Source organism: Pholcus phalangioides, unplaced genomic scaffold (genome assembly GCF_987345545.1).
Source record: "Pholcus phalangioides strain wild (caught in Gottingen) unplaced genomic scaffold, Ppha-v1.0 ptg000007l_1, whole genome shotgun sequence".
In the NCBI taxonomy this organism is placed as follows: Eukaryota; Metazoa; Arthropoda; class Arachnida; order Araneae; family Pholcidae; genus Pholcus; species Pholcus phalangioides.
Genome location: NW_028301600.1, coordinates 34,374,834 through 34,401,879, shown reverse-complemented (window position 1 = coordinate 34,401,879; position 27,046 = coordinate 34,374,834). Strand labels below are relative to the sequence as shown.

Here is a 27,046-nt window from a genome sequence, read left to right as displayed (position 1 = left end):
TCTAACAAAACTAACCTTTACAATAATAGTTTAATTTCAATCGATTCTTATAGCAGCGAATGCTTTGAAAGCTCGGATATTGAAAATAAATCAATGAAGCATACACCAATATATATATTATATATAGAAGATGAATAGAATCTCAACATATCGAGTTATGTGCGTATTCTTTTAATACGCGTGAAATCTTATACTTGCAGGTATATATTACAAAAAAAAGTCATCCTTAGTAGGAGCTTCTGCGTGGAAGAATATCTCTTTGGCAGAGGGGAATCCTGAAACAGATCAGATGCTACAAGCTCGATATCCTTCTGAACGATTTTGTCAAAAATAAGAAGTAAAAAAATTGTGGTATAAGGAATGAATAAGTCAAAGAAATGGAAAAAAAATATCGTAAAAATTTCCTGTTACTCGGCGGTGAAACTAGATCCAATATTCTGCGTTTCACTAAAAGTAGAAAGAAGAAATAAGGATTCACATTACCCGGCATGGGCTGCATCAGATGCGAGAGAATAAATTCGACTCGCTGCATATGCAGTCTTACATGCGCTATATTGAAAAGAGACTGACTTTAAAAAATTTTAAAACCAAATAAATTGGAGATTTCGGTCAATTCTTTTATATTCGATATTCCGCATTCTACGTTGTAGCATTTTTCGACAACTGGTAATTGAATTCGCAGATTAAGATGCTGCTTTTTACATTAAAAAATTCTAATAACAACGATAATTTTAAGTAACACTAATGGACACTAAGTTCGGTGTGGATATTGAGTTTCCGATGAAAATGAATGCTTTAGCGTAGTCTGGTGTTTGTTTATTTTTTATATACTTTCAATTATCACTGCTTCCTTAATTTTACATTTTTATTAGAAAGACACTTCATCATCTTCGATATTTATATAAATACAATATATAAGGAAAAATTAGTATGGACATTTGAGAAGAATGTTTCATTTTTCCACGAGTAAATCTTACACTTCAATAATTCGAAAGTTATTGTTATAAAAATAGTATCATTATTTCCCATCCCATGGTGTTTATCTGAGCTTGAATACTTCAAAATTTACTTCAAAATTTACTTCAAAATATACTTCAAAATATACTTCAAAATATACTTCAAAATATACTTCAAAATATACTTCAAATACTGTGAAAATGTATGATGTTTTTCTCCTTTATGCAGAGGTTTCACTGACAAGGAAAGGGTCCCAAGGTGACGTCTTCAAAAAGTTTCGAAAAAATTACCACTGATTCTTCTCATATGAATATGCACAAAAATATATAAAAAAAATCGCGTGAAATTATTATGGCAAAATAATTGTAAATGCTAATATTTTTTGAACGTCAATAGAGTTCAAGAATGAATTTAAAATCCCGCCACCCCAGAGTGACGTAATTCCAAAAAGTACATGATCAGATACAGCATAGAAAAAGAAAGAGAAAAAAGAGAAATAACTGGATTTTTTCTAAAACAGATAAGCAGAAGGAAAGAAAGGAAAAGAAGTATTTTATAGATATATCACCAAGAAGTGCGAGAGGCAATGAGTACCCGACTGTAACCAATTTTTATAATTTTTTGCGGCTTTAATAATTCCATTCCGCCGCTAATTTTCTAGTTTTTATGTGTTTCTGGGTGAGGTGAATTTACTTAATTTTCTTCATAATTTTTTGAGGAAAACACATTGTTACCCTTTCTTTGTGAGTCACAGCAGGGTAGCGCACGTTGATGATTTAACTCTGAGACCCCAAGTGAAAAATTGTAATTCTTTCGATTAATTCACAGGTTTTCACCTTTTCACTTTTAAAATTTGAAGTACTGCTGTTTGAACGTTCTCGAATGGATTCTCAACAATAAAATATTCTGAGTTGTTAATCCCTTAATTATATAACCGTTAATACTATAAAATATTTCTTACTAATGCACAGTTATCCCATTTCAATAAACCATGTATACTCAGTTTGACCGAGAATTCCTAGTCTAATTTACCCATCTAGGCAAGCGCATCTATGTTCTGGTGCAGAGGTTCTCAAACTGTGCCCCCCCCCCTAGTACGCCTCCAACCATTATCATGGACGCCTCGAAGCGTCGGCCCAGAAAAAGGTTTTTTTGCAGAGTTTAACTGCTCTGGGGAGCACCGGATAAGAGTTGATTAGATAAAGGGGCACCGCGGGTGGAAAAAGTTTAAGAACCTCTGTTCTAGTGAGTTGTATTTTGAACTTGGAACTGATTAGACTATGATTGTCATGCTAACTATTTTTCACATTTTTCCGTAACAATAGATATGCTTTTCGGTTCATATCAACCATGCAAAATGTATCTTCTGGTGCGCCAATTATACCTTTGAATTCGCGATTGTGAGAAACTTATTCAGTAAAACATAGGTCCTCTATTGAAGAGTATAATCTTGCTTCAGTATCTTCGCAACCTAATATATCAAAAGAAATCATATCGATTCACACGGGGCTAAAAAATATAATCTTCCATTCGATTTTAAATGGGACGTGAGCGCTTTTCTTGCTCAACAAATCATTATCATTCTAGAAAATTTGGAATTTTCAGTTGAGTGTAGAAATAACAGAGATAGATCATCTTATAATTTCGCATTTCTTCTTTACTGTTGCATTTACCTAGTTCTTTGTGGTTTTACCCACCTTTCTTGTCAGCATCCACGAAAACAACTGTGTAAAAAATACGGTTAAAACGCAAATTGAAGAGGCCTTCTCATTGTCATCATAATAAGCAACAGCAAAAACAAACATCAAAAGGAAAAAAATTTCCTAGTGTATCGAAAGAAAAACCATCGATTCATTTCATTTAATTCTAACAACGTTTACAAATTCTTGAAAAACCGATAACAAAGTTTTTAACCGATCGTTTGCGGTTGAAATATTCGAAAATGAGAAAATTTATCCCTCTTCTGATCGTTCAAAAATATTTTCTGCATTAATAAGTGTTATGGGGCACATCAAAAATTTCAACAGAAAGCTGCTCATTACGTTATTTTGCTAGGAGCGGATTATTTTTAATTACATCAATGCATCGCATTCTCACACCGGTGGTTTATAGATAATCTTCAATGAGTTGCCGAACTATTATTTTCATTGCGAAAATGGAAGTAAATTTGGATTCAGACCCAGATTAAACAACCGAATTATAGAGAGGGCTAGGTTGGAGCTCGAGATAGAATCGTTACGGGAGATAGTTGGAGCTTGGGAGAGCCCGGAAATAAGAAGCCACCCGTCGATGAAAAAGTAAGTGTTGTTAGTGATCTCCTCTAACAACGCCAATTCAGAGGGGGAATGAGTGGTTGTAGATAGGGTAGCTTGTGATAGTGATAGTAGTGCAGTTATCGGGGATTCTATGATTAGGAAACTGGAAACAGGAAACAAATATAGGATATGTAGAGACTTCCGGAGTTACAAGTGCTGCCGTCATCCAGCGGGGCGATAAGCTACTTTCGACATGTTTTTCGTAGGTGAAAGGTCACTGGGAGGAAATTCTTATGGGTAAAAACGAACCAGATAGGAACGACTATTAGTGAGTCTGTCAGAGTACCAGGACTATTATCCGCTCGGCAAGCGGGGGGTTCAGATGTGGCAATGATTCCCGTACGGCCAAGGGGTAGTAGGGCATTTAGGAGTAAAATCCAACATTTCAACTCAGACCTGACGGACAGTTGCTTCTCTGTTGGGCTCAAGTTTTTAGCTCCTGGTTTCACTGATACATGACTTCGTTAGATGGGATTCACTTGCAAGGGGTAGTTTGGGGGAATGTTGGTTAAATAATGATGATGATAACAGTATTAACGTGGAATAACACAATTTTGACTTGGATATCTTCTCGATTAACACTAAATCACAGGGAAAATTAGAATGTGTACTAATAAATGCCAGAAGCTTGGGTAATAAGAAAGATTTTTTGGAAACTGTGATAGCTATGGAGGGCCTAAATCTTATAACCATTACAGAATCTTGAGCAAACGATGGGGATGAATCATTCTTACAGATCTCAAGATACGATACGTTTTTAAAAAATACATCTGATAGGAAAGGAGGTGAAGTCTTGATTTACGTGAAATCATGTTCGAAAGCTAGAGAGCATAGAGAGCTAGAGGGCATAGAGAGGGGGGGGCGTGAGGGTCTGGTCCCCCTCCCCCCCCCGAAATGTGAGAAAATTACCGAAAAAGGGAAAAAGATGGCCAAATCCATTGTTCTATCACTTTGGTTCCCCCCCCCCCGAACGAAATTTCTGGCTACGTCCCTGCTAGAGAGTGTAACGTGACGAGAAGTGATATTGAAACTACATGGTTTGAGCTTGAAAGCAAAAAGCGTTATACGATTATTGTAGGAGTTTTCTATAATCCACCGGATAAGAATCCGAACATCTCCAAACTTCATGAGGAAATTTTCTACATGTCTAAGCATAAGAGGGTAGTCATGTTAGGGGATTTCAATTACCCGGATATCGATTGGGAGAAACTATCGTCTAGGAATCAATATGAGAAAGACTTTCTTATGTTTATGCTCTTTTTTTGTATCAACAAGTATCAAAAGCCACTAGGGGTACTTCTATTTTGGATTTAGTTATCGCTAGCTACGAGGATCTTTTTGAACATGTTTCGGTAGGGGAAGAGTTTTCTTCTAGTGAAAGTGTGGAAAGTGATCGTGTGGTTAGTTTTCTCTGTAACTTTTCTTCAGATAAAGCAGATAACAGAAGAATGGTTCATTGTTTTCGCGCGCGCGCGCGCGAAGACCTTTAACCTTCAATAGAAAGGTTATCAGGAGTTTTCAAAAACCGGTTGGAATCCGTTGGTGTGGTACGTCAATGGGAAAAATTTAGAGCAAAACTATCTTCTGTTTTCCACGACATCATACCTATGTTTGTAAAAATCACGTTTGCTTGTTGCACTCCCCTCCCCCGGGTCACGGAAAAAGTTTGTAATCTTTATCTTGAAAAGGGAAGGGCATTCAGAGAGTATAAAAGTGGAGCAGGTAAGCAGTCATCATTTACTGAAAAAGAAGGACATTGAAGAACGTGATTACGGAAAGTGAAAAGGAAGTTTAATCAAGGTTGGCAGATAACATTGACGCTGGCCCAAAATCACCTTTCAAGTATTGCAACAATGGAAGTAAGGGGACATTTACCCCTCCATAATAGGATCTAAAGTAGAGAGCAATGTAGGCGTGTGTGGTACTTTCAGTGATTTTTTTCACGTCAGTTTTTGATAGCGAAGATGATATCCAAAGTACGGTTGCTTCATGGGGTGATGAAGGTCTCAACGATATTCAAGTGGAGGATGCGGAAGTCCTAAAACTTCTAAAAAAATGTATGTGCAAGCAAACCACCAGGACCAGATGATATTTATCCCAGGGTAATTTGGAAGCATGCTAATGATCTCTGAAGGCAAGTTGCACTGATTTGCATAAGTAGTGTTGCTGAGTATATCGTTCCAAGGGATTGGAAGCTTGCTAATGTGGTTTCGATATTTACAAAGGTTAGTAGAGAAACCGTGTCGAATTATCCTTCGGTGAGTATGACGAGCTCCCTCTCGAAAATTTGGAAATTATTATCAAAAGGAAACTGGTGGTAGTAGTAGGCGAGAATAACGTATTGTCGGAAAACCACCATGGGTACAGCAAGGGGAAGTCATGTGTCTAAGGCTTTGGGAAAAGGCACAAACGTCGATATTGTTTATCTTGATTTCCAGAAGGTCTCGATCGGGTCCATCATGATAAAGTCGTGAAGTCGTCATGAGATTGGGGGCAACTTTTAAATTGAATATAATCGTGGTTGACAGAGAGAGGTCACAAAAGGTTATGGTGAACGGGGAAATTTCTGATTGGACATGTAAATAGTGGAGTCCGTCAAAGAAGTATACTTGGGCCCATACCTTTTTCACTTTTTATCGATAAACTCGATCAGCGTATCGACTCTATTGTTAGCAAATTCGCAAATGACGTGCAGCTAATGGGGTTGTCGAGAATCCAGGCAATAGGGAGATGCTCCAAACAAGCTTGAATATGATTGCAGCATGGACTAATTAATGCAGCATAACATTTAGTTTTGACAAATGCATGGTCACTCATTTTGGTTCGAACCTACGATGGACTATGAGTTATCATAAGGGTCTCTTAAATTAACCACTTCGACAAAGGGACACCCTTATCATTTAGTAAGGGACCATTTCAGGTTGTGTTGTCAATTTTCAATTTTTTTTTTCAATTTAAATTTCAATTTTATTCATCAGGCAGTTTTCTCTAATAGTATTTGTTAATGAATGGAATAGGTGCCTCCGGGGATCATGAATTCCAACACAATTGACACTTTTAAAAAGAAATGCAATAAACATAGTGGGATAGATCGAGAAGCTATTTATACTTAGATAACACAACCATAATTTTTTTTATGGGCAGTGTATTATATAGTTTTAATTATTAGTTTTTCTTTCGGATATATGCTTTTATAATGAGTTACTGTATTTTGGTTATATTGGACATCCATATTTTTTATGAGCATCTATTTTCAGGGATTTCTCTAACCGAGATGACTCTGGATCCATACGGGTTATAATCTAGACTCTACTGTACTGCAAGCTTTTACTCAACTGCAAGACTTTTACTTCATACTGAATGAATGAATGAACGCCAGAACTTTGCCACTGGACTTATCCCGTTGCCGAGATCTCTTCCAGCCCAGCTTCGTGGCAGAGTCTGGAACACTTTATTTAGTGTCAAAAAAAACAAAAAAAAACATGCAAACTTTTTTACAACATATTTTCCCCGGACAATTGGGTACTGTCACGATTAAAAAATTTTGTGGTGATTACAGACGAGATGGGATTAGGAGTTGGAGAAGTTTCGGGGTTTAGTTAAGATAAATGTACACATATTAGGATGGAGGTATGTTTTAAAAGCAATTGAGATCCTCCCCCCCCCCCCATGCAATCTCATCTGTTATCTTAAACTTGCCATATTATATACACAGGATACAAAAAGAAAAAGAAATGAGAATCTTATTGTGAAATAATATACAGGGTGATTATAAAAAAACTATCCCGACATATGGGCCCCTAACTATCATACCATTCACAGAAACTGAATGAAATTTTGGCATAAGGTATTTTGAGGTATGCGCTCAAGAATGATATGGAAAACAACAGTGTCACTCTAACAGTTACGGTTACAGTGAGAAAATTTCGAAAATATCAAATGGCAACACCAAGTTTTTTGTATTGGAATGCGATCTCCATACTGAAAAACACTAAATAGCGTTGGAATGGCACCTGTAGCACGAAAATCCCCTGAGCTAGGCAAGGAAAAAGTAAAAAGGACTTTGCCGTGCACCAGAGCATTAATGTTCGTTTCATTCGTCACACCGTTTCTTCGGCTGAGATCCCAGCCTGATTAGTCCTCCACAAAACGAGAAGAAGAAACCAAGAAATGCAAATTTCGGGTTCTACGTAAGACACAGTCATGACTGACGTCGTCACGCTAGGTGAAAGAAAAGGCACTGCGAAATGCGAGCCACGTATGTTGCTTTCTGCCATTCCGAACAAGATGCCGCTTTCAGGGAAAGAACGTGGGGAAATCGTAAAGATTTATTACCTGAATGGACAAAATGCCGCAGAGACATTGCGTGTTTACCGCAGAAACCATGGATTACGGCGAGGCCCGTGCACTGTCAAAGCTGTACGGGACTTGATTCATAAATTTGAAGAAACTGGTTGCACATGTGATCGACCTCGGTCTGGACGACCTTCCGTTCCCGTGGAAGCTGTTGCAGAAGTTCATCAGACGATAAGCACAGTTCGTCCAGCAAGTGCACGCGGTGTTTCACGTGTTCTGAATCTGCCGAATTCAACTGTCCGCAAGATTCTGCGCTCTGTTCTAAACATGTTTCCGTATCGATTCCAGCGTGTCCAGATGTTGGAAGCGGGAGACTATCAATTACGGCTGGATTTTGCGAATCAATTCCTTATCCGGTACGATGAAGATAGCAGCTGGCCTTTACGCATTCTGTGGACAGATGAGGCGCATTTCTCGTTAACTGGTAACGTGAATTCGAAAAATTATGTGCACTGGGCAGACAATAATCCACATGATGTGCTTGCACGTCCATTACACGAGGAAAAAGTGACGGTGTGGTGTGGTATAACGAGTACGTTCATCCTCGGCCCTTACTTTTTTGAAGAGGTTACTGCCGGTGATCTCCAAACATGTACAGTAACGAGTGCTCGCTATCTGGACATCTTAACTTGTTACGCGATTCCCGCATTGCAACGGCAAAATGCTCTATCTGAAGTTGTGTGGATGCAAGATGGCGCTCCTCCACATGTAGGGTCTTCAGTCAAACGTGTCTTAAGTCAACAGTTTGGTGACAGAGTTATCTCCCGTCATTTCCCGTTTCCGTGGCCACCAAGGTCTCCTGATCTCACACCAATGGATTTCTGGCTGTACAGATATCTGAAATCCAAAGTGTATCAGTTTCGTCCGCAAACTGCATCTGATTTGAAAGATGCCATCAGAACTGCGATTCAAGAGATTCCTATTGCCATGGTACGTGCTGCAGTGCTATCCACCATCTGCCGCATGCAAAGTGTCATCGTGTGTGAAGGAGGTCATGTGCAAAATTTGTGAAACACAATAAAATGCTTTATTTTATGCTGCTTCTCTGTCCTTATTGGTTGTCCTCACTTTTAGCCTATCTACCGCCGGTGATTTTCATGCTACAGTTGCCGTTCGAACGCTATTTAGGGTTTTTCACAATGGAGATCACATTCCAATACAAAAAACTTGGTGTTGCCGTTTGATATTTTCGAAATTTTCGCACTGTAACCGTAACTGTAACCGTAACTGTTAGAGTGACACTGTTGTTTTCCATATCATTCTTGAGCGCATACCTCAAAATACCTTATGCCAAAATTTCATTCAGTTTCTGTGAATGGTATGATAGTTAGGGGCCCATATGTCGGGATAGTTTTTTTATAATCACCCCTTATATATATATCCATCGGAGCGAGTCATCACCTTATTGGTGAGCAAATGGGTTTGATAACTTGCGACTAGAAGCCAGCATCAGTTTTATTGGGTTAAGTTCACTCGCTCCGGTGGATTTAATGAAAATATACAAAATAGAAGTATTGTGTGGGGGAATATATGCAATTAGGGAGCACCCGTGGCATCTCGCTTAGCACCTTATTCGGTGAGCAACATGAATACAACAATATGAGTACGCACGTGTGTTGTGGACATGAAATGCATGAACAACTTGAATAGAGGAAAGAGAAATACACACATATACACACATTTATATACATATATATAACTGCCAGGTCGAGTCGTCTCGCCCTAAACCTATTTGGGTGAGCAATGTGGGATTGGTTTAAATGGGGGATTGTCTGGAGAGAGCCTTAGCTGAGGATCAGCTTCGGTCTTGGTGTTTTGGTTACTTCATACTTTACTTCAAGACTTTACTTTTACTTACTGTAATTTTAGGTAAATAAACCACTGGGTTTTGTAAGCCAAATCCAAAAAAATGACTGGAATAAAAGAAAAATTTTAGAATTGTGGGCCGCGACTTTTTACACGACGCAGCTTTAAGCCTAGTTTAATGTCTACTCTGGAAACTTAAAAAAAACATATACTCCCCACATACATAGGGCCACAACTATGGGAAGGCAGGGAAGTTGAGGTCTGGTTCCCGAGTGCTAGCAGGGCCGTCTCTATTCTACCGGGCCTGCTTGTGCATTTTGATAACGTCATACAAAGAGGCCGATGGTCGGAGCATCGTCTGCGCGCTATCCCTGAACCTTATGCTTTGCTTACACTTTTCCGTAATATTAACTATAAAATTTGTCATTGCTTTTGACAGGCAAATATCGCGTAGCTGTGCCTTCCTTTTTTTTTTTTTTTTTTTTTTTTTAAAGTTACATTCTAACTTAATTTTTTTCATGCCGGTCGTGACGTTACACTAATGCGCCCTTTTTTTCACGTGTTTTCATGCAAGTTAGAAATTCTCGCATTCATCACAACCACAGCTGCATTAAGATTTTCACCTTAACCTTTCAAGCGGCTTTGATCCCCACGGAACGCCGCTCATAAGGGGCGCGAAATTCCAGTTGAAAGGTTGAAAAGGAAGCTTTGTCGACCAAAAAAAAATCTTTGGCAGAGAGCGTCAAAAAATAAGTCTCGCACGGGTACAGATTTTTTCTGCGGCTGCCCTGCATTATAATACTGCAGTTTTACGAGAAATTCACCTTTTTGTTTGATAATAATCAATCATTATTGAATTTTTTTACAGGATACCGTGACGACAGACTCGTAGCCAGAAATTCAGAAATTTTCGTTCGGGGGGAACCAAAGTGATGGAACAATAGATTAGGCCATCTTTTTCCCTTTTCTCTGTCATTTTCTCACATTTCGTTCGGGGACCACACCCTCAAGTCACTGCTGAATGAATGAAGTCACTGCTATGGTGGTTAAGTGGTCATAGTAGTGACGGACTCGCATCGCGACGACCCTTGTTCAAACCCCACCGTCGCCATAGTGGTGGTCGGCTGAAGTTGGTTTTCTGTGGTTCCCAACTTCAAGGCGCGAATGCGAACCGATCTCCCCGTTAAAAAATGTCTCGCCACAGAGAGCAACAAACCTACAAACAGTACAAATGTAATTCAATCGCAACACATCATTCACTTCCCTTCTGAAATATAGATGGCAGCACTGAAAAATCAAACACAACACTACATATGCACTCAGACTGTTAGGTGTACATACAGTTACACTTCCGGCACAACTCACTTGGTAGTAAATCGCCCATAGATGGTGATAGACCTGAGTTGGGCTCGGTTTGAAAGAAAGAAAGACCCTCAAGTTCCCCCTCCCCACTCTACGGCTCTGCGTCACGATTATTATGATTTCAAAAAAAAGTGTGCCACCAACACTTTGGAAACTGCTAACGGCTTGTCAATAACAAGTGGTGTGCATCAACTCTATTTTATTGTTTTCTATTTACAACACCAGATGGCAATGCTACTTAATCTGAAACTCCATGGATTACTCATCAGAAAATTGCATATCTACCTCAGTGGTTTCAGTCAGAGAAGTTATTGCTGTAAACATACACACACATACAGTACTCGAGGAACAGGATAAAAGTTGATTATTTAAACGTGAAAGAAATAATTGGTTACCATAACATGTTGACGTCATTATTTATTTAGCTTTATCCATATAATTGTTTGCAGAACACATTTTCGAACACGTAATCGTAAAAATTGTAATTGTATCTTAATTATATTTGTCTTTCCATGACTACTGTCAATCTGAAGTCTCCGATTTTAAATTCGTCCGACTCCTCGGAAAATAACTATTTCCCTGAAGATTTGCAATTCACTGCGATTATTCGAGAAGCTGAAGCAGCGATAGAAAATGGTATTTATCCCGAAAGAATATATCAAGGTTCTAGTGGCAGCTACTTTGTCAAAAACAGCGATGGAACGGTGAGTATTAGTAGAGGCAAATAATGTCATTCACAACAGATTGGTATGCTACCGATGAATTAAATCTGAATGAAACTGCTGCTGTAGAACATCGTGATAAATGGTATTATTCATATAGCTATGTAAACAATATATAATCCACTAGAAGGTATGGATTTTTTCAAGATTTTAGCTTCTTATTCAACTGATCGCCTTCCAACCTCTGATTTTCGTTCTTGATTAATGAAAACTTTTTTGGCAAATGCTTTTGCAGTAGTGTGTTTTACAGTGGTCCAAGAATTTCACCTCTAGCACAAATAACCTCCTATTTAACTGATCTGGGTTAAAAATTTAGTAAGGAAAATAAAAGCATGGCTATTTGTAACTAGCTTTTATTTGTAGGTCTCAGGCTAATTAGCCACCTGTGTATAAAATTTAGGTAGCGTACTACAAAATTTATCAACGATCAGAGAAAAATTCTCATTCATTCATTTTGTTACACCACTGGCATGTTACAAATTTAAATGGGTGGCAATATAGCTTGCTTTAAAAAAAAAATCCCAATGTCTTCAAAGAAAAAAGAAAAAGTTACTTTAATTTCCTGCCTATAATCCACCATTAATTCAATCAAAATAAATGTATAAGCAAACATTAGATATTGACCGTAGAATTAAGCAAAGATTAAAAAATGAGTGGCACATGCAAAATTTATAGTTTTGATTTTGGTATGTTTTAGAGAAAGGTTAGCCAGCATAGATCTAAAGGGACACAATGGAAATACTCAACACACTTTTATTGATTTCAAAGTTATAGTAGACTGATCTATATAGACTTTCTGGTATAAAAAAATATATATATATGTATTCAAAAATTCATTAGGAATATAAGAATTATCAACATAATGACTTTTTTCACTGGTATGAAAAATACTTTACAGAAAAGAATTGGTGTGTTCAAGCCAAAAGATGAAGAGCCATATGGATCGCTAAACCCTAAATGGACAAAGTGGATGCACAGGTTATGTTGCCCCTGCTGCTTTGGTAGAAGCTGTTTGATTCCAAATCAAGGTTATTTATCTGAAGCTGGAGCATATATTGTTGATGAACAGTTGCAACTGGGAATAGTTCCAAAAACTAGGGTAAGTTGAAAATTAATAATTCCCTGTCTTCTTTTAATGATTTTATTTTTTCAATTATATTTGAATGAATGTCAAACTGCATGTGTATATATATCAATTACTTACAATATATATCTTTGATTTTAATAAATGCAGTAGTCTCTATGTAAGAAATTATTAATTAATGTATTATTATTTTTTATGTAAAACTGTTTCTTTACATAAATAAATTTTTACTTAAGTGAGCTCACATTTTTGTTGATTTGATATTGATTATCAGAGATTCAATCACATTTCTCTTCATAATTTTATTTATCACAACCTAATAACATCCAAAATAATACTTTTGCAAAAGAATAATATTCAAAAAAGGTTTGTAGAAGTTTTTTTCTGTTAATATATAGATTCAAAAAGCCTGGTAATAAAGTACATTTAATTTTTCCTGTATATATTGAAATTTATTTAAAAAATAAACATTTCATTTTCATACAGGTAGTTCACCTAGCTAGTGAAACATTTAACTACTCTGCCATTGACAGAGCCAAGTCTAGAACCAAAAAAAATGTATCGGAAAGGTTTCCTAAAGTTGGAAAAAAATTTGCAAGAATCGGACTTCCACCAAAAGTATGTGTGTATTTATTATTTTATGAATATTTCTGACAGCTATCTATAATTTATAACCATGTATATATTTTCTGTTATTTAATAAATTAGAAGATCTTGCATGTGTACATTAGATTGATGAACAAGAATATAAAATTTCTTAGAAACTTGTATTCCAAAACTCAACGTATGAAAGCTAAATTAATCTTTCACAAGTTGGAGACTGAGATCTCAGTCCAACCTTGTCTGACTGAAATGTTACTTTCCCTTCAGCTGCAAAATGTTGCCAAGTATGACAACTATCCTTTGTTTGCATTTTAAAAAAACTAGGAAAAATACTGTCCCCCCCCCCTTCCTGTTTCCTAGTTGAAGTTAATTAAAAAAATTACATAGTAAAACCTTGATAAGTTATTGCTCATGTTATAAAAAAATTATAACTGCTTAAGCAGAGTGACTACTAAAGTGAAATGCCAAAAGTTTCAATGTTCAATACTGTGAAAATCATATAAATTCAAAGTAGAAGCTTGTAACATAAAATTCATAAAAATATGAAATAAAATTACAACATTAACAAAATTTATAGATTGCAAAAGGAAAAAAAAATGGAATTTTTAACTTTTTTGAGTTTTTAGTATTTAACTCATTATGGTAAAATACACTAGTACACTTATGATTTATGCTAGTTATTTTTAATCTGGACTAATCAGAGTAACTGTTAGAATAGTTAGCCTTTCTCTACAACAGAACTACGTGTATTGCACATTAATTTTACATATACATGTCATTTAATTTTAGTGATTTGAATGTTTCATCAGTAGGTAGTTCATGATACAACTACAAGGTACTCTTGAATACAGGGGTGACTTTTGACTTGAAGAGAGCCCTGGGCGAGGAAAAGAAGACATCAAAAGGCCTCAACTTGGGGAAAAATGTCTGGTTCTTCAGCAAAGATATTTTGTTTAAATTTGAAGCCCCAAATTAGTGGGGCCCATGCAGAAATGAGGTCCAGCTCAAACAGTATCTAATGTTTCAATAGCTTTTGTTTTTTATTTGACAAATTGACTTCCTCAGTGTAACTTTCGTTACTTGAGCTGATCTAATTTGGTGCATAAGACTTTTATAGTCACTTTTGAATGTATTGCAATGCTTATCGAGCCCTTTCTTTAAAGGGAGCCATAGAAATAATATGTGTTGTTTTTTTTTATAAATGTGATCCGCGCGTATTTCCAAAAGATCTTTATGATCTGCCCAGGGAATTTGTTAGTGTTAGTAGACATCCATGAACCGGGATTTGAACCCAGACCTGCATAGTCAGAAGCTAGCTCCCTAACCACTGGACTGCCAGGCGGCATCTCCAAAACTTTTCCATAGTGACAAGTTAACTGAAATTAGCGAGTGAACGAAGGTTTATGAACATTGTTATCTATGAAAGCTGGATGGGACAGAAGAAAAACAAAGACTTAACCAGAGTGAGAACTTATTAGGGTGACGACTTAATGATGTTTTACTGTATATGTAACAGATTTGAAAAATAAAAGTCGCTGGTCTTGTGGACCAACTGAAGAATGATAATTCATTTTTCTAAATATATTATCATGTAGGAGATTGGTATATTACTGAGGGGTGAAAAAAGCTATACAAAATACAATGTTATTTTTTAGACAAAAATTCCTGGCCCAAAATAAATCAACAATAAAAAGTAATTTTATATTTCAGACATGATAAATATTGATTGACACTCACACATTAGCCTATGCAGGATTTCCTCAAGTGGAGGGGGGAAGAATTCATATTTTTTCTTTCCAAGGGAAGGGGTTTCATTTTTTTTTCAATTCATTAATTCACAAAAACAGTATGATCTCTGCTCAATGCCCCCCCCCCCATGTACACAACAAATATCAAAAAAATAATGTTCATTACAGAAAGATTATCTGAAATGTGTAAATTAAAAACTTCATTTTTTGCGCAAAATTGAGCCTGAATTAAAAATGTAAATTTAGTGACAAAAACATTTAAGATTATGATGATATTGCAAGTGTCTGAAAAATATTTATTCATCAAATGGATGTTAAAGGATTGAGACACCACTTGGGGTACACATACTACATATATGTATAATGCAGCATATCAAAATCAGTTTTGTTCATGAATGTTTGAGTTTCAGTAGATGCCTGCTCTCTTAATATTTTTTACAGCAATATAAACATTTGTTATCATTCAATATTTAAGTGGCCAAAACAATATAAAATACTGGAAAATCAATGAGGGTATGTGTGTGAAAGAATTCTTGTCCTTGACAGTATTGCTATGTAATATTTTGCCAAAAAGAAAGAATAAAATACTTTTAATATTGCGACTGAAATTTACCTGCATAAGAAGTATTAATGAACCAGCTTTAAAATCTATCGTACAATACACTTTTATAAAGAAATCATTTATATTGAACAAAAACAAGAAGCTCTCCATTCTAAGATAGCAACTATGTTTTCAGCTCACAGGAGGGAATGAACTTATAATGATAGTAAATACAGTGTTTGTTCATCAGCCTACACTTATGTTGGTTGTCTTGACATTACTTTAACTAAATAGTGGTAGGCCCACCACACTTACAGTATTTTGAGTTTACAAGTGGCAGATAGAGAGCAACATACAGATATGGAGGTCAGCTGACAAATAATCAGTCTCATACCATCTAGAGATAGCGAGTAGAATTGGCAGGTTTGTCTCACTTAACTGAAAAACTATATTGTTTGAGTAAGAGAGGGTGGTCTATAGCACTGGCCCTGATTGTAGGCAGCAGTAAAACCATTTCCGACTCGAGGTAGAAGATAATCGATTTTAGCTGAGGAAACCATAATCTTCTGACATGAACTATACAGCAGAAAGCAATATCAAATGACTTCTATCAAATTGTTGACAAAACTCATGAATTGGGCTTTCACAATTATTTTCCTAATGCACAAATTTAAGTTGACTTCCCTTTTGAAAAAGTCTCGTGACAGTAAGCTGCAAACTTGCAACGCATATGTACATTCATATATATATGGCATGCTAATTTGGAAGATTGATGACTGTGGGCACACAGATAATGCTGTAAATACCAACACGATTCCAACTCAACTCGCCTCTTCAAGGATTACTGTTTTATTTAAATTGCTTCAATGGGGCAATTGGTTTATTGATGGTTTGAAAGTAAAAAAAGTGACAAAAGCAAAAGCAGGGCATTTTATAAGACAATGATTAATCTCTTTTGAACTGTAGTGTGGTGTAAAAAAATATTTATGATCCATATATTCATGCAAATGTTTGTTCCTTTTATTCTACGACACATTTTGATTACTTCCTTCACACATTAATTTTTATTATAGGTGGGCTCTTTTCAATTGTATGTTGAAGGTTATGAAGATGCAAATACCTGGCTGAAGAAATATCCTATCAATACATTCCCTGAACAAGTTCAAGCTCAACATCAGTTTGAGTTTGAAAAATTGGTAGTATTGGATTATGTCATTAGGAATACTGGTAAATATTTAAAAAAAAAGTTTTAACAAAACATTTGTGTATGAAATTGAGAATTACCACATCTCAGGTAGAATAATATAATTTTGTGAATTTTAACTTGTAAGCATCAAGTTCTGAGACAATTATTTGCAATACTCATTTTCAGATAGAGGGTCAGACAATTGGTTAATGAAAATGGAACAATCTAGTCAGGTAATTTTTTTAATTATATTTTGTACTTATAATTTTAATTGTTAATTAAGATAGGAATTCTCACTTCTCAGTAAAAAAGCGACAGTTTTACAGATTCACGATTAGGAGAGACTGTTATACCTTGGAATATTATTTTTCAAATGGTTTTTTTCCAAGTTTGTTTTAGTCTTAAAAAATTTCACTAAATACATTTTTAGTATCTGTATACTGTCTGAGACATCAGGTGATATTTAAAGTGCCTTCCTGTTCTAAGATCAGGCAAAATGTCATAAATGTAATTTTTTCCTATTTTTTCAACTTTTTGTAAAAATGCTTTTTTTGAACTTGACGTAAATGCCTATTCTGAAATTGTTTTTATGTTTTTCCTTGAATCTCTGAGCCATATTCTATAAAATATGGATCAATTCTTATCACTAATTCATATCAGAAAGCCCGCCCCCACTCTATTTTTGCATTATTGCCTAAGAGACAGGCAGCTGACAAAACATGGCATTGTGAGGCATAAAAGTGACAAAGATGTTTCATCTCTGCTATACATACTTTTCAGATAGCAATCTCAACATACCATCAAATTTGCATCGAGATTGTAAGAATGGATTTCAATTAAAAAACATATATTCATCAGTTATTGATGCATAGCATTTTGCCTGTTGTGGCCTTTTTGTATTTGTAACACTAAATATTGTTCACTGAACTTGCAATGTTGAGAAGAACATGGGAAAAGCAAGCAAGTGCAGAATTTTGTTGCTAAAACGTGTACTTGCAAAATCTCTGTCAAGGTCACAGACAAAGAGCTGAAACAACTTTTAGAGTAATGTATTTCTAAACTATTGCACTCCATAAACATCATCTAGAATGCAATACTATTAAAACTGCAGTAGACTCTCGCTAATCTGACATGTAGACGAGAGTGTACTGGATGATCTAAATCACCAGATTTGTGGAAGTCAATTGAAAAAGGCCATTTAATATGAACTACTGCACACTGACATGCAGTGGCATGTTTTCCTCTTCTATGCTTGAAGAAAAACTGTTTAAAAAAAGTCAAATTACTGGATGGGCTGGATTATCAAAACTACTGCATTTCATAGGTTTCAAGTTATACACTATCTACCAATAAGTATTTGCACACCTATGCGAATGACGATATCTGCAGTCCTGAGATACGTCACGCCCTCCGTCGGTATATATAGTGTAGGAAACAACATCGGCATTAGTCGCATGCAAGATGCCGTGCAGTTCAGAGCTCTCTGATTTCGAGAAAGGTATAATTATCGGGTATCACAAAAATGACCGATCCTTAAGGGACATATCTAGTGAGCTGAAGTACCCAAAATCGATGGTGGCCTGTGTGATTAAGAAGTGGAAGGTGAGCTGTGATTGTCGGAATTTGCCCCGAGTCGGCAGACCAACGAAACTGGGAGACTGACGGGTGCTGTCCAAAGAAATTCGGAAGAACCGCACACAACCGATGGCCCTCATCCATGAGGAGTTTCAACAGGCATCCGGGAGTATTGTTTCAATGAATACCATCCGTAAGGAAGCACATCTGATTGGTTTTCATGGTCGTGCTGCTGCCCATAAGCCTTTGATCACAAAGTCCAACCGCGTTGCTCGGTTAATGTGGTGCAAAGCACATCGAAATTGGACTGTAGATCAGTGGAAACGGGTTCTTTGGAGCGACGAATCAAGGTTCACCCTCTACCGTTCGGATGGCAGGGTCTGGCGTCTGCCTGGAGAACATCTCCTGCCAGAATGCATTGTGCAAACAGTCAAGTTTGGCGGAGGTGGAATTATGGTCTGGGGGTGTTTCTCCTGGTATGGACTGGGATCCTTGGTCCCCATTCATGGTAAGCTCAACGCCGATGCCTACTGCACTATTTTGGATGGCAATGTGCTTCCTACGTTGTGGCAGTTTTACGGGGTGGACCCCTGTTACTTCCAGGACGACAATGCCAGCTGTCATACTGCGAGGTTAACCAAGGCTTGGTATGGTGCCAATGGGGTTCATGGAATGGACTGGCCTGCCCAGAGCCCAGACCTGAACCCTATCGAGAACCTCTGGGACGAGTTGGATTGCTGAATTAAGGGGTGCCCTACCCGTCCAAAATCAGTGAAGGAACTGACATGTCTTCTCCAAGCCGAGTGGAAGAAAATGCCACTAGCCGTCACACAAGGACTTGTGGAAAGTATGCCCCGGAGGGTTCATGCTGTAATTGCCTCTCGTGGAGGCTCTACCAACTATTGATTTTGAATAAAGTTAGTTTTTCTTTTCTATCACAGGTGTCCAAATACTTATTGGTAGATAGTGGTATGGTACTATAGTACAACAGTTTACCCTAAACAAAAAATGTTCTACATTGAAAAAAGTAGCCTTTGATATGGTTTACACTAATAGTTCTTAATCTTTGGAATACTTGGAATGATTAATTTTTATTCCATAGGTGAAAATAAGTCTGAAGAATTTTTTTTTCTGCACTGCTTGTAGAAAATGGAAAATTATTTATATAAACAGCTGATTTACATATTTTATGATGGATTTAGACATTGATATTTTTGCATACTGTAATAAATGGCAACAGACAATCATACTTACAACCACAAAAATATTTGACTATTAAACAGTAAAATAAAACTTAATTCTAAGTAAATGTCTTTCGGGTTTCCTGTGACTAATATCAGGACCTAATGCTTGAGAAACACTGGTGCCACTACTTAATTGAGTGGATCAGTTATCTAAGATTACTCATCAATGAGTCATCAGTTGCAATGCATCTCTTGCCAATTAATTCACCAATGCAACAATTACCTTAAGCTCGCAAATCATTTTTAATATTTTTACACACTGCTGCATGAATGCCATCTGCCTGTTACTTCAAGAAATATGGGGTACTTACAAAATAAATCATACTTTTCTGAGCATCCCAAAAGAATTTACAAATATATTGCATTTGCCCACATCTAACGTGCTCCTATTTCTCTAAAATCAATCCTATTAATCTGAGTGTATGTTACTCTTTTATTGTCAATGCATGGAAATAGTTAATTATAATATATATATAACTGTCATTTACATATTCTTTATACTATTCTCTCTCTATCTTGTCTTCAACCTTTTAAATATCATGGTGATCTGGTTTATGCTGTGTTGAGGATATAATACATAGCTTCCGTCTTCCACATATATAAACTGAAGAGCCAAAAATACTGGTCCAGGCATGCGCATGCAAATAAAGAGATATGGAACTAATCAGAGTACGGGGGCTGCGGTCGGCAATGCCTATATAACACAACATGTGTCTGGCATAGTTGTTAGATTGGTTACTGCTGCTACAATGGCAGGTTATCGAGATTTAAGTGAGTTTGAACGTGGTGTTATAGTCGGCGCATGAGAGATGGGACATAGCATTTCCGAGGTAGCGATGAAATTTGGATTTTCATGTACAACCATTTCACGAGTGTACCGTGAATATCGGGAATCCGGTAAAAAATTAAATCTACGACATCGCTGCGGCCGGAAAAAGATCATGCAAGAACGGGACCAATGACAACTGACGAGAATCATTAAACGTGACAGACGTGCAACCCTTCCGCAAATTGCTGCAGATTTCTATGCTGGACCATCAACAAGTGTCAGCGTGTGAACCATTCAACAAAACATCATCGATATGGGCCTTCGGAGCCGAAGGCCCACTCGTGTACCCTTGATGACTGCACGACACAAAGCTTTACGCCTCGCCTGGGCCCGACAACACAGACATTGGACTGTTGAGGACTGGAAACGCGTTGCCTGGTCTGACGAGTCTTGGTTCCAATTGCTTCGAGCTGATGGATGTGTACAGGTATGGAGACAACCTCATGAATCCATGGACCCTACATGTCAACAGGGGACTGTTCAAGCTGGTGGAGGCTCTGTGATGGTATGGGGTGTGTGCAGTTGGCGTGATATGGGACCCCTGATATGTCTAGATACGACTCTGACAGGTGACAGGTACGTAAGCATCCTGTCTGATCACCTGCACCCATTCATGTCCAATGTGCATTCCGACGGACTTGGACAATTTCAGCAGGACGATGCGACACCCCACACGTCCAGAATTGCTACAAAGTGGCTCTAGGAACACTCTTCTGACTTTAGACACTTCCGCTGGCCACCTAAATCCCCAGACATGAACGTTATTGAACATATCTGGGATGCCTTGCAATGTGCTGTTCAGAAGAGATCTCCACCCCCTCTTACTCCTACGGATTTATGGACAGCACTGCAGGATTCATGGTGTCAATTACCTCCAGCACTACTTCAGACATTAGTCGAGTCTATGCTACGTCGTGTTCCAGCACTGCTGCGGGCTCGCGGAGGCCCTACACGATATTAGGCAGGTGCACCAGTTTTTTTGGCTCTTCAGTGTATATATATAAAACGTACATTCTAAAACAAAGACTCAATTAAAAACCAAATGTATTGAAAAAGTCAAAATTAAAACATTTCAAAAACCAGAGTATAACGCCAAAGGCAGCTGTATACGCATAAAAATTATAAAATTAGAAGAAAAATGAAAAGATGAAAAAATACAAAAATAAATGGAACAATGAGGAGGTCGTTCTCAAGGGGAATTGTTCCCCCCCCCCATTGTTCCAAGCAGCAAAAATGTTTCTAACAATGTGGTAAGCCAAGAAAAGGCATAGAATTACCATCAGTTCCCCCGACAAAAAACATGCTTTTGAAGTCGAAAAAAGCAAATATGAGAAAATACAAAAATTTAAAAACTAGAAAAACATGAAAAATACATTAGTAGCACAAAATTAAATGGACACCTCCACAAAAGTGTGTTCAAAAGTTAAAAAATAAAAAATAATGAAAACCTACCTCTCAATCTTCACCCACGTTTTTCGACTCAGTTGACACCATGTGGCTCATAATTTGTGGCATTACCATTAAAGAGTTGAATTTCAGGTAGGTTTTTCATTTTTTCTATTTTTTATTTTTTGAACACACTTTTGTGGAGGTGTCCATTTAATTTTGTGCTACTAATACATTTTTCGTGTTTTTCTAGTTTTTTCAATTTTCGTATTTTCTTATATTTGCTTTTTTCGACTTCCAAAGCTTGTTTTTCGCAAAAATGTCTGGGGAACTGATGGTAATTCTATGCCTTTTCTTGGCTTACCATCATTAGAAACATTTTTGTTGCTTGGAACAATGGGGGGGGGTGTTCCCCCTTGAGGACAACCTTCTCATTCCATTTATTTTTGTATTTTTTCATCTTTTTATTTTTCTTTTAATTTTATATATATATATATATAGGCAATCATATCACAGTTTTTCTCTGGGTTTCACTATCCTCTTATGCTTGCTTCACAATTTTTATCTTAAATATGTTTGGAAAGAGTCTACTAGAGGTAAGCCAAGAAAAGGCATAGAATTACCATCAGTTCCCCCGACAAAAAACATGCTTTTGAAGTCGAAAAAAGCAAATATGAGAAAATACAAAAATTTAAAAACTAGAAAAACATGAAAAATACATTAGTAGCACAAAATTAAATGGACACCTCCACAAAAGTGTGTTCAAAAGTTAAAAAATAAAAAATAATGAAAACCTACCTCTCAATCTTCACCCACGTTTTTCGACTCAGTTGACACCATGTGGCTCATAATTTGTGGCATTACCATTAAAGAGTTGAATTTCAGGTAGGTTTTTCATTTTTTCTATTTTTTATTTTTTGAACACACTTTTGTGGAGGTGTCCATTTAATTTTGTGCTACTAATACATTTTTCGTGTTTTTCTAGTTTTTTCAATTTTCGTATTTTCTTATATTTGCTTTTTTCGACTTCCAAAGCTTGTTTTTCGCAAAAATGTCTGGGGAACTGATGGTAATTCTATGCCTTTTCTTGGCTTACCATCATTAGAAACATTTTTGTTGCTTGGAACAATGGGGGGGGGGGGTGTTCCCCCTTGAGGACAACCTTCTCATTCCATTTATTTTTGTATTTTTTCATCTTTTTATTTTTCTTTTAATTTTATATATATATATAGGCAATCATATCACAGTTTTTCTCTGGGTTTCACTATTCTCTTATGCTTGCTTCACAATTTTTATCTTAAATATGTTTGGAAAGAGTCTACTAGTTTATGCATTCGTATCTGCTTTGTTGGCTTTGTAGATATTTGATGCATCTTTAGGTTTTATCTGGAATTTTAACCTATTATTAATATTTGCAAGGAGAAACTGTCTCTCTTTGTAAAGTAAAACAAGCAAAATATCAGTGGAGTCTGCTTGATCTTCTGGACTGTTGAAAGATGACTGAGATTTGGGTTGAAGTTGAAAATTTTACAGATATTTACACAGAATAGGAAACCCAGCTTGGTTTACTTGAGGGATTTCTTCCTTCGTGTTAAAATTATATTTTATTTTGTAAATTTCTATTGACCTTCATGTTTTGTTGGAAGTGGTGATAGTGAGAAGTTAATGAAATATCAGCTTGGTTAAACTAAATTATGTGGTTGCCTGAAGAGAATGTATGTTCTGCCATAACAGATTTATTAGGGTATATGAGCTAGATTTATCATTTAAATTTTGTGAGTCAGTTTTTTTATACTGCATATGTAAACTTCTGTTGCTACAGACCCTAGCTTTGGCTACATTTGTAACCTGGTTAATAACGTTTTTGTTACAGATTGCTAAAATGATCATTAATTAGACTCTATGTAATATGTACTCAGTGAAAAAGAAGATTAGACTGATTTTTTTTCAAAGTTCGTGTAAACAGCTTTTATTAGAAAAATGTGTGAGAATCTCGCACAATAGAAGTGAAACTTCTAGGCGGTTTAAATCTGATTTGAGATAACTATATTCACCTCGCCTTATGTCTATCTTTTACTGGTCTCAAGATATGAAGCGGAGTTCCTTCCCACTTCACCCTCACCCAATTTCTTTATTTCTAAACTGTGTTCATCCAGCACCTCCTAGAGATAGAAGGCTTCTGCACTGTTTACTATAAACGTCATTCAGACTACCTAGCAAGTTTGCCACATTTTGAAACACAGCATCTTATTTCATTTTGTTTTATTTCGGCGTTGAATCTTCCTGATTGGCTCACAAATACTGCATAGTGATTGGATGTGGGGCATAGAAATCTCCAATTCTGAGTCCTATCATTTCTTTTTCTCACAACGCTGATACTAGCATGAGCAGGGAATTTTTTTCCCTGAATATTCTGAGAGAAAATGGACTACTGATGTCACAAGCAGACTGCGGAGGCCTTTTATCTCTAGGAAGTGCTGGTTCATTGCCCATCTCTGAAGGGGACATTCTACGATTCCAGAGGGTAGGGAAAGGTAATAAACTATCTTTGTTAGACACAAACTGCAAAGTGGTTCAAGCGACTGTTTCTAAGGGAAACTAAAGCTCACTTTATTTCTGTTCCTCCATTTCACTTTTTCTGGCATGGATGCAAAAAATTTAAAAAGCTCTACCTCAAAAAAAAAAAGTTTCACTTTTTTTGTCAGCCCTGCACTTTCATATCCAGAACGTAAGTATGTAATTGAAAATCAATGCCAAAAGTATTCTAAATATATTGATTGTGTGTATGATTTGGTGTATGATTCTGTGGAAAATATTTCTCTGATGACTTGAATTGCTTGCAAGAAATCCTACTGGTACATTGAAATATCACTGTATTTAGATTACCATACAGTTGCTACAGGGTGATCAGCGAATAAGCCCTTATTTCAAAATTAAATATCTCTACAACAAAGATCAATAGAATTATGCGGTAAATGGTACGTTTATTAGAAAAACTGTAAGAATGTTGTTTTTGTTGAAATTTAGTTTTTTTTTAATTTTTTAAAATTTAAAAAAAAAAAACTGGAGATTTTGGGGTTCCGAAAATCCTCATTTGTGTGAAGAGAAACCACTGCATTCGCCTAAAGTTACTGCATGGGCTGCGATATGCGCCAGAGGCATTATCTGCCCTTCTTCGTGCGAGAAATGATTGCTACTGAACGTTACGTTACAATTTTGGAACAATTTGTCAGCACACATGGCGCATACCGCAGCCCATGCAGTAACTTTAGGCGAATGCAGTGGTTTCTCTTCACACAAATGAGCATTTTCGGAACCCCAAAATCTCCAGTTTTGTTGTTTTTTTTTAAATTTTAAAAAATTAAAAAAAAACTAAATTTTCGAAATTTCTGTACAACATTCTTACAGTTTTGCTAATAAACGTACCGTTTATCGCATAATTCTATTGATCTTTGTTGTAGAGATATTTAATTTTGAAATAAGGGCTTATTCGCTGATCACCCTGTACAAGTATAGTGTAATTTTACTATTATTGCACATTTTCTTATCACTTTTTATTCCTTCTCTCTACTTTTCCAGTCAAAAAAGTCATCACAAGCAGCGGAAATTAAAATTGCAGCTATAGATAATGGCTTGTCTTTCCCTTTTAAACATCCTGATGCATGGAGAGCATGTATGTAGCATTTACCCTTTTGTTTATTTTTACTCTGTCTTGTTTCACTAACATATTTCTAAATATTCTTTTTTAGTTTTTAAGCTAATCTTTTTCAACAATTATAACTTTCCTATGAAGCTTTCAAGTTATTTTGAAAATGTCTTGAAATAAGCATTTCTGAAGTTTTGTCTCATTCTGTGTTTAATCAGGGATATGGACTGTTCTATAAATAGGATGCTGGATTGATTTTTGAACCAAACATGAGCTACCAGTTTTTGCCTTTTTCTGCTTAAAACTGCTTTTCCATTGCTATTTTTGAATAAAATAACCTGGGTTGGTTTTGAATAGTGTTTATACATTAAAAATAATCGTATTTGTGTGTAAAACATTCAAACTTTGCATAGCTAATTAAAATAAAATATTTATTAATGTAATTAATCTGTAAATATTTCTTACAATCTTACAAAAACAGTGTTTACTTATTTATTTATTCATTCGTTTACTTATTTTACAGCTTTGTATTTTGAACAAAGCCACTGTGGTGGTCGAGTGGTTATAGTGCCGGACTCGTGATGCGAGGATCCGGGTTCGAACCCCACAGTTGTGGTCGGCTGAAGTTGGTTTTCTGTGGTTCCCAACTTCAAGGCGCAAATGCGAGCCGACCTCCCCGTTAAAAAGTCTCGCCACAGAGAGCAACAGTCCTACAACGGTAAATCATTCAACCATAACACTTCACTCATAGTTAGTAAAACTGGGGACAGATGACAGCACTACACATAACAAGCATTACACAGAAACAAACTTTACGTCAGGTTGCACTACACGTACACGCACATTCTCGCATGTACAGATTCGTTGGGGGGTTCCGCGGGGGGCGGGGGTGCATGTGTGGTGTAGCAGTAGTAGGTAGGGGCTCGGGGATCCATGATGTTCTTAAGTCAGCCACCTCGTTGGGCAATTTGCCTGTTGTGGCGTTGTATTTGTATTTGTATAAAAAAAAAGAATATTTTGCGTGTGAAAATCTTGAATGTTATTAAATATATGTATACTCATGTATAAGCTGACTCCCTCACTTCATGATCACCAAAATCACAATAAATTGAACATCCGTGTATAAGCTGATCCCCCAAAAATCTGTGCATTTTAGAGGGGAACCCACAGGCCAAAGGTTTATTCAGTATGCTTATATCTCCTTTGGAGACTGAGTGGGAGTTATGTTCTGGCCAATGTGTGGTTTCATTAAGGCACTGCTTTTTGTTGTTTTATTATCTTCAGAACTCATCCATTCAGTCCATAAATTCCTTAAAAAGGTTTGTTGATGATCACGTCTGAAGGCTGTAAAATTGATGTTAGTCCACCGGGTATCAAAATCAACAAGGTTTTTGATTTTTTGCTTTGAGTTTAACATAGTTTTTTCTGTAGGGGGACATAGCTAAAAAAGTCACTTTACTGATTAGTAACACATCTGTAGCTACAAAAATTACTCTATTCATTAGTAATACTATCTAAAGTATTCCAATGACATCGCAGATCTTCAAGCTAGCCGTGGGGAGGCCATGTAGCTATATAATTTGGTAAAGTGAGGGTCGATATTTTCTTCTCAAAAACTGAACTGTGTATAAGCTGACTCTCCCAAATTAAGGGACAAACTTTTCAACAAAAAACTTGGCTTATACA

General features: G+C 36.6%; 2 protein-coding genes across 2 annotated transcripts in view; both read left to right on the top strand.

The window, feature by feature from the left end:
• The first annotated feature begins 7,475 nt into the window (after positions 1-7,475).
• On the top strand, positions 7,476-8,639 carry LOC149085223 (histone-lysine N-methyltransferase SETMAR-like). The gene has a single exon (XM_089233894.1). The coding sequence runs from the start codon at positions 7,476-7,478 to the stop codon at positions 8,637-8,639; it is 1,164 nt and encodes a 387-aa protein (XP_089090020.1).
• Positions 8,640-11,093: 2,454 nt separating this feature from the next.
• LOC149085222 (phosphatidylinositol 4-kinase type 2-beta-like) overlaps positions 11,094-27,046 on the top strand; it is a 51,508-nt gene continuing 35,555 nt past the window's right edge. Inside the window, exons 1-6 of the mRNA XM_089233098.1 lie at positions 11,094-11,500; positions 12,417-12,617; positions 13,089-13,220; positions 16,568-16,721; positions 16,867-16,913; positions 25,294-25,387. Coding sequence (XP_089089224.1) covers positions 11,309-11,500; positions 12,417-12,617; positions 13,089-13,220; positions 16,568-16,721; positions 16,867-16,913; positions 25,294-25,387 — 820 coding nt within the window. The 5' untranslated portion in view covers positions 11,094-11,308. The remainder of the gene's footprint in view (positions 11,501-12,416; positions 12,618-13,088; positions 13,221-16,567; positions 16,722-16,866; positions 16,914-25,293; positions 25,388-27,046) is intronic.

Bases quoted from the DNA above. Each gene is read 5' to 3' on its own strand.
- LOC149085223 (XM_089233894.1), top strand. From the start codon at position 7,476: ATGACTGACGTCGTCACGCTAGGTGAAAGAAAAGGCACTGCGAAATGC.